General features: G+C 43.2%; 1 protein-coding gene across 1 annotated transcript in view; it reads left to right on the forward strand.

Moving 5' to 3' along the window:
• si:dkeyp-72e1.9 (syntaxin-binding protein 4) overlaps positions 1 to 6,188 on the forward strand; it is a 108,589-nt gene extending 102,401 nt beyond the window's left edge. The window contains exon 21 of the mRNA XM_068056372.1: positions 3,525 to 6,188. Coding sequence (XP_067912473.1) covers positions 3,525 to 3,655 — 131 coding nt within the window. The 3' untranslated portion in view covers positions 3,656 to 6,188. The remainder of the gene's footprint in view (positions 1 to 3,524) is intronic.
• Positions 6,189 to 8,488: the final 2,300 nt, after the last annotated feature.

The raw sequence follows: 8,488 nt of genomic DNA on the forward strand, positions 1-8,488 counted from the left end.
ACAGTCATTTATGGCACAGAAGGAGGCCATTCAGCCCATCGGATCCATGCCTGTTCTCCACAGAGCAATCCAGTCAGTCTCACTCGCCCAGTCGACCCCTCTAGCCATGCAAGTTCATTTGCTTCAAGTGCCCATCCAATTTCCTTTTGAAATCATTGTCTCCACTTCCACCTCCTTCGTGGGCAGTAATTTCCAGGTCATACCACTCACTCTGTAAAAATGTTCTCCCTCACATTTCCCCTGCATCTCTTGCCCAAATTCTTCAAGCGGTGTTCCCTAGTCATTCTACCATCAGTTAATGGGAACAGTTTTTCCTTGTCTACCTTTTCTAAGCCTGTCATAATCTTGTACACCTCTATCTAATCTCCGCTCAATCTCCTTTGCTCCAGGGAAAACAACCCCAGCTTTTCCAATCTGACCTAATCAAAATCCCCCATCCTTGGAACCATTCTGGTAAATCTCCTCTGCACCCTCTCAAGGACCCTCACATCCTTCCTAAAGTGTAGTGACCAGAACTGGACACAGTACTCCAATTGGGGTCTAACTAGAGCTTTATTAAAGGTTCCGCATAACTTCCCTGCTTTTGTACTCAACGCCTCTATATATGAAGCCCAAGATCCCATATGCTTTACTAACTGCTCTCTCTGTATGTCCTGCCTCCTTCAAACATTGATGCATATGCACCCCCAGGTCCCTCTGTCCCTGCACACTCTTTAGAACTGTGCAATTTAGTCTATATTGGCTCACCCTATCCCTTCTGCCAAAATGCATTACCTCACACTCATCTGTATTAAATGCTATCTGCCATTTGTCTGCCCATTCTGCTAGCCTATCCATGTTCTGTTGCAGGCAGTTCATATCATCCTGACTGTTTGCTATTCCTCCAAGTTTCGTATTATTGGAAAATTTCTGAAATTCTACTCTGTATTCCAACAACCAAGTCATCTATATATAGCAAAAAAGCAGTGGTCCTAGCAGTCACCCTTGGGGAACACCACAGTCTAGCATCCTCCAGTTTACGTGGCATTTACCATGACTCACTGTTTACTGTGTTATGAAAGTGTTTCTATTTCTAAATATTTTTTGAGGACTCATGTTTTAGAATTATGGAGATGTATTCATTGAGACTGAAGTGAGTCCATGGATGCTCGACTTTGTTTTTTTTAAGAAAAGGTCACTGGAAGGACTTTGTTTTAAAACACTTACTGGAAGTCACATGCCTTCAGCTAAGTCAACAATAGGTGCCTTCTGACTATGGGAGTTGTTTACAGAGAAGTGACGGCAAGATTCATGGTGGTCTAGAGTTGGTTTCGGTTTGAATATTGTTTTGAGTCAGTTGGGGATCAGTCTGTTAAGAGAGAAGACACCAGTTCATCTTTTCTCCTCTCCTAGTGGACAGTGACCCTTCTATTCCATAAGCCTCAATTTTATTAACCAGCCTTTTATGTTGTACTTTATGTTATGAGAGTACTTCTATTTTTTATTGTAAATTATGTTTTAAGGACTTCCAGTTGAATTATGGACACTGATTCATCTGGAATCTTTAAGAAATGCTGAACTTTGTGTTTTTAGAAAAAGTCACCAGAAGGGTCCTGGACTTGGCTTGTAAACAAGTCTTACTGGAAGGCACCTGTCAGTGGATAATCACCCAGTAGGTGTAGTTTTTGACTTAGGGAGATTTTTACAAAAAGGGGGCAGGCCAAGATTTATAGATGTCAGAAGGCTTGACTTCTGGAATGTTTGCTGCATTTCTTGGATAGCCTACCCAAACTGATCTTCAACAATGCCTGGAAAGAACTGTTCTCGGAAGATCCCAGTGACAGCCTTTGGGATTTGGGATGTCAAACCAAAACCAAGGAGAAGTATTCAGCTTAAGTGTTTTTTTGTTGTCTACTTTCGTAACAGCGCTATAAACAAAAATCCCTTTTATTTTTCTGGTTAAATATGCGTGCATGCGGCTAAGATAAATAAGGGGTTTTAATATTTCAATGTGTGTGTATATGTGTTACTTCATTATTGGTTAAGACTTGTTTTGTAATTAACTGATAATTTTGTGGTTTATTAAAGAAACGTGGTTGGTGTGTTTTATTCTGGGTAAAATAGAGTATATGGTTCACCGTATCCGTAAGTGGGAAAATTTAAATATACGTTGTGACCTGTGGAGAAGTGGGACTAGAATAAACAGTGCATTATTCCTGCCAACATTTTCTTAAAACAGTGACTCCTGACAACGCAGCAGCCTGCCGATGTCATCAAAGCGCTCCAAGCTGCGCACATGTGCAAATGATCTCCTGCGCTTAGGCTGCGTGTCTGCAGCATCTCACTATGTCTTTGCTATGATTAATTACACATGCGCGGGAAAACGTCATCAGCTACTCGTTCCCCCTCACTCAGCTATCCTCCCCGCCCCACTCACCCCTCAGCCACTCGCTCCAGGCCTCGACAATTTCTCCACCTCCGCCCCCACCCCACTCTCCGGCCATTCGCACTTCACTGCTCGCTTTCTCTTCTTCCCCCCCCCCACCACCACTCTCCGGCCGCTCACTTTCTGCTCCCCCCCCCCCCCACCCACCGCGCTCTGTCCCCACTCTCCTGCCCCCCCCCCCACTGCGCTCTGTCCCCTCTCCCCCCGCCTTGTTCCCGCTCCCGCCTCCCCACTTGAAGGTTACAGCTATGAAGAAAGATTGGATAGGCTAGGGTTGTTTTCCCTGGAACTGAGGCTGAGGGGTGACTTGATTGAAGTGTGCAAATTATGAGGGGGCTAGATAGAGTGGACAGGAAGGACCTGTTTCCCCTGGCAGGGAGGTCAGTTACCAGGGGACACAGATTTACGGTGATTGGTAGAAAGATTAGAGGGGACATGAGGGGAAACGTTTTCACCCAGAGTGTGGTGGGTGTCTGGAATTCACTGCCAGGAATGGTGGTGGAGGTAGAGAACATACTGATCAAGGAAGTTCTCCTGAAAACATTTCATAAATTCCTCCCCCTCTACTCTATTATCCCAATTGATATTTGACTAATTAAAGTTCCCCACTATCACCACTCTAATTCTTGCACAGCAACATGATTTCCCTGAAGATTTGCTGCTCTATCTCTCTCTCTCTCACTATTTGGAGGCCTATAGAATATCCCAGTAGCGTGATCATACCCGTTCTGCTGCTCAACTCTAACCAAATGGATTCTGTCCTTGCCCACTCAAGGATATCCCCTCTTTCCAACACTACAATGTCAACCCTGATCAGTACTGCCACACCACCTCCCTTTTCTCCTCTATTTTTCTTAATACTTTATATCCTTGTAAATTAAGCACCCAGTCCTCACCACTTTTAAGCCACAAAGTATTCAAGTAATAGTAAATGGAAGTGATTTTATGGTCCATCACCGCTCTTATTAACAGTAATCATAAATCACAATTCCTCACCTAAACAGCTTATGAGGTATAAGATAGAAAATGTCTTCTTTGAAAGCTGGACAGTTGTGTTATTCTTCAGACTTTAAGTCATCCAGTTTCTGTTCCCTTGCAGCTGTATTCACCAAAACACATGGTCTCCTGCCCCAGGAGTCAGCGCCACAGAACAGAAAGACCAGCCGGGAGAAGAACGCTCCAATACATACACACAAAAGCAGCCTGTTGCAAGAAATATTATTTATTTAAAAATAATGTAAAAATGGATATTCTGTTATCCAAATCTATTGTTTATATTTATATAAAATGTATATGTAATATATAAAAGTATTTTGTGCTGTAGATACCAGTCCAGAGATGCTTGACGTGTTTCCTCTGAAACATGGGAGGTAAAAGAGACAGGGTCAGCGCTGTCAATTTTCATCACCTATGTCACTAATTGGGAACTAATTTTGCAAAGGAGTCCTAAAGTTGGCATTAGGCCACTCATTCGCATGCTCAGGGGGCCCAACACCTGTTTTAAAAAGTCCCTAGGACACCTAATAGTTAGGTCCCATGACCAGCAGTACCAATGTCTGCACTGGTTGTCCCACGCTAAAAAAAAAAGGTATTCTCGGAGCCCACTTTGCGCTCATAAAACATACCTAATACCCCACACATATCTTGAGCAAAGTAAAATAGTAGATATGAGAGGATTAGAATATCCTAGGACCTAGTATGCATTTGGATCACAAGTTTATCAGCCCCTAATGTTTATTACTTTGCACTGACACTGAGCAGGTAGATTGCAAGTTCTGGTAACTCCTACCTCCAGTTATGCCGAATCGTGACCCCAGATTTGGGGCACAATTACACTATAACTCCAGTGCCAAGTGAAACAGTTTCGCACTGACTCAACTCAGCAGCTGCAACGGTCACTCCAAGGGGTAGAAATTCATCTCAAGCAGTTACGCAAAGCAGTCGGTATCGTACTGAGCCTCTCTTATCTTCCCAGTCTGATATTCAGTTCAATTTTTACCAAGTCTTACAACCCTACAGGAAATAAGTCCCAACCCACAACGCTGCACCATACTGGAGAAATGTGACTCAGGGGCTTTAATGGTGGAATCTAGCATGGCAACAGTTCACCCGTCCTGTACAGCTTGTGTGAGGAGTTGGTTGTTTACTGGCCAGCACAAGAGACCAGCATTCCTAGGAGAGAACAGTTGATTCTGTCCAAGAACACACTGTACAATGGCATTTAATTCACATTCAGACTTAATATCTTTTGATATTAATGTTGCTACTTCACATTCTCTTTCCACACCACCCACTCCGCCACCCCCATCCCTTCCCTCTCCCAATTAACTGACTTGAATGTGTCGTTTTAGAGAAAAGATCATGAAAATTATTCTGGTTAGCTCTACACAACGCAAATTTGAAAAGGAACAGTATACTTTGGTACTTTCTTTCCTTTCACTTTTTGTTACATAATACAAACTCAAAGTGTTTCCATATTATGGCAATGTTACACTCCACGTAACTACTGTCACTATTTCTGTGGCACTAACCTCCTGGTAACAGCAAATTGTTCTGATGAGCATGTCCTTCAGCCCCATTATGTAAGGTGAGCTGGCATCTATCGTGTGTGCTATAGTTTACGTTTCCTATTAATTGTCCAGCTATGCAAGAAAGGTCCCACTATGATACACAGGCACATTAAAGCAGCCATAGCATAGACCACATACACAGAGGTGGAAAACAGCTTCACTCCTTTCCTCCACCAATTTCACCTTCAACAGAAAATGAATAGCTGCTGCCAGAAGTTAAAAGTGTGGATCATTTTAAACACTGAAAAATAATTCACTGTAGTGTCCCCTTTGCTATTTCCAACAGCATAACCTTAGTGGCCCTACTGTTTCCCTCAGGACACCTAATCACCTAGAGATGGTTTTCACTGGTACCCCAGAGGCAGTAAGCATCAACATTGCTGTAGAGGAAGAGGCAAGCTTCTACTGGTTGCAGATGGACCATGTTTATTCAACGCATTTGTAGACCGCAGATGTGGGACTTGCTTACTGATCTTCCCAGGCTGTAGAGAAAGGCCTAATGCCCACAAAACAATGTTACTTTGATGCTATAGAATCCACCCACAATATAAAAACAGGCATGGCTAAGGTATTTTGCTCCAAGACTGGCTGTAAGGAGGGTATTCTGCTCTAAGAATAACCATAGAGGATATTTTGCTTTAAGACTAGATTCCATAATCACTGGGTAAAAAAATCATGTTACATCTAAACGAGAACACTTGCTTCTCATTTCTGATTTCTTCATTTATAATTATTAAGACACACTGCAGAGCAAATGCTCACTGCAGCACCTATTCTCCACTAATCGAGGGCCGAAGGGCCTGTACTGTGCTGTAATGTTCTAATTCTAATTCTAATCATCAGTTCCTCTCCATCTTGAAATGAAAGTGCACTACAGATGAATAGTTCTTAAATACGGTTTTACACTGGTGGTCTCGAATTTTCTACAAACGGCCCATATATCACACATGGTTTAGAAATTGTACTGATCACATCCCTTATTTATTGTAGACGGTTTTGGAAGCCCAAGGACTGGTATTAAACACATTGCTATGCTCTTACACAGCTGCTACTTCGAAGCATAAAGACAGTTGTGTAAATAATGACTGCTCCTGTTTGTAACGATGTACTATATTCCTTCTTGACATTTGGGTAAAGGGATTTTCTATTGAAAACAGAATTCTGCGTTCACAGAGAACTGAGTGTAGTTTTAGGAGCTGATTAAAATCATTATGAAAATCAAACAAGAACTTCTGTGAATTCTTGGATGCAAGAACTGTTCCAATTGGCTTTTTTTAAAAATCCTATTCTTCCAATTGGTCGATGCTCCTCCATTCCCCTACTCTGCTAGCCCCAATCGCGAGGTTCTAGCTACGTATTCACAATGAGTTACTAGAAAAATGTGAAATTGGTCACAATTCATTCACTCTTCTTTCCCTTAGAAATACTGCTGTTTTTAAATATTCCTGGGCACCTTTACAAACAGTCCACCTTTGGCAAATCTGTACATGTCTTTGGTATAAGAACATAATATGAGCTGCAGTAGGCCATTTGGCCCTTCAAACCTGCTCCACCATTTAGTAAGATCATGGCTGATCTGCTACCTCGACTCCACCTTCCTGCACTATCCCCATATCCCTTCATTCCTTTAGCACCCAAAAATCTAACGATCTCTATGACATGTCCTATTTATTTAATTACAGCAGGGGAAAATAATGGTGGGGGTAGGGGTGAAAGAGCTTTCTGTATAATAATCAATCAACAGCAGCTACCTGCACTAAGCTATGGGTTAATAGTTAAGTCTTCTACGAATAACAAATGGTTATTTCCCTCACACCAGACATCAGCGCTCATCTTCTGTGCCATATTATCCATAACCTACCCCAGTTCTAGTTGCTGTCCTAATTAAACAACCAGGTTTCTTCTTATTGCACCATTCCAAAAGCAGGTGGTCATTCATTCGCAACCTTGAGACCCCACTACAGAAATTCTATCTTACAAGTCAAAAATTCCCACTTCAAAGTAAAAATTTATTGTAGGATGCGACTGTTGGAAAATGTCAGTTGAGTCAGTTATGGGCGGCACAGTGGTTAGCACCGCAGCCTCACAGCTCCAGTGACCCGGGTTCGGTTCTGGGTACTGCCTGAGCGGAGTTTGCAAGTTCTCCATGTGACTGCGTGGGTTTCCACCAGGTGCTCCGGTTTCCTCCCACAGCCAAAGACTTGCAGATTGATAGGTAAATTGGCCATTGTAAATTGCCCCTAGTGTAGGTAGGAGAATGGTGGGGATGTGGTAGGGAATATGGGATTAATGTAGAATTAATCTCGGTGGGCCGAAGGGCTTGTTTCAGTGCTGTATGACTCAGTCATTTTAAAGATACCACCATGATTTCTCTACAAAACACACAATTTTGGAGAAATGCACTACGCAAAACAAGATTAAATGACATGTCTATTTAAAACCCCAGTTCTAGTTACTGTAACAGCTGCATTCGCCAAAGTAAGGAAATGAAACTTAAGAATTCTGCATTTGTGATATCACCAGCAAACTAATTTCTTTAGTGACGTGCCAGATGTGTTTTTTTTTATTCGCTCGTAGGATATGGGCGTTGCTGGCCAGGCCAGAATTTATTGCCCATCCCTAATTGCCCTTAAGGTGAGCTGCCTTCTTGAACCGCTGCAGGCCAAGTGGTGTAGATACACCAATAGCACTGCTAGGCAGGGAGTTCCAGGATTCTGACCCAGCGACAGTGAAGGAACAGCAATATACTTCCAAGTCAGGATGGTGCGTGGCTTGGAGGGGAACGTGCAAGTGGTGTTCCCATGCATCTGCTGCCCTTGCCCTTCTAGGTGGTAGAAGTCGCGGGTTTGGAAGGTGCTGTCTATGGAGCCTTGGTACTTTTCTGCGGTGCATCTTGTAGACGGTACACACTGCTGCCACTGTGCGTCAATGGTGGAGGGAGTGAATGTTTGTGAATGGGGTGCCAATCAAGCGGGCTGCTTTGTCCTGGATGGTGTCGGGCTTCGAGTGTTGTTGGAGCTGCACCCATCCAGGCAAGTGGAGAGCATTCCATCACAGTCCTGACTTCCGCCTTGTAGACGATGGACAGGCTTTGCGGAGTCAGGATTCCTAGCCTCTGACCTGCTCTTGTAACCACAGTATTTATATGGCTACTCCAGTTCAGTTTCTGCTCAATGGTAACCCCCAAGCTGTCGATAGTGGGGGATTCAACGATCGTAATGCCATTGAATGTCAAGGGGAGATGGTCAAATTCGTTGTAGGAGATGGTCATTGCCTGGCATTTAAGTGGCAAATAACATTTGCGCCATACATCAGTCCAAGCCTGGATATTGTCCAGGTCTTGCTGCATTTCTACACGGACTGCTTCAGCATCTGTGGAGTCACGAATGGTACTCAGTTGATAGCACTCTCTGTTCCGAATTATAAATGTATGTTGTTGAAGATTGTTCCCAACCACATTCCACATTCAAGTCCTACTCCAAAGACCAGAACA

This window comes from Heterodontus francisci, chromosome 24 (genome assembly GCF_036365525.1).
Source record: "Heterodontus francisci isolate sHetFra1 chromosome 24, sHetFra1.hap1, whole genome shotgun sequence".
NCBI classification, from domain to species: domain Eukaryota; kingdom Metazoa; phylum Chordata; class Chondrichthyes; order Heterodontiformes; family Heterodontidae; genus Heterodontus; species Heterodontus francisci.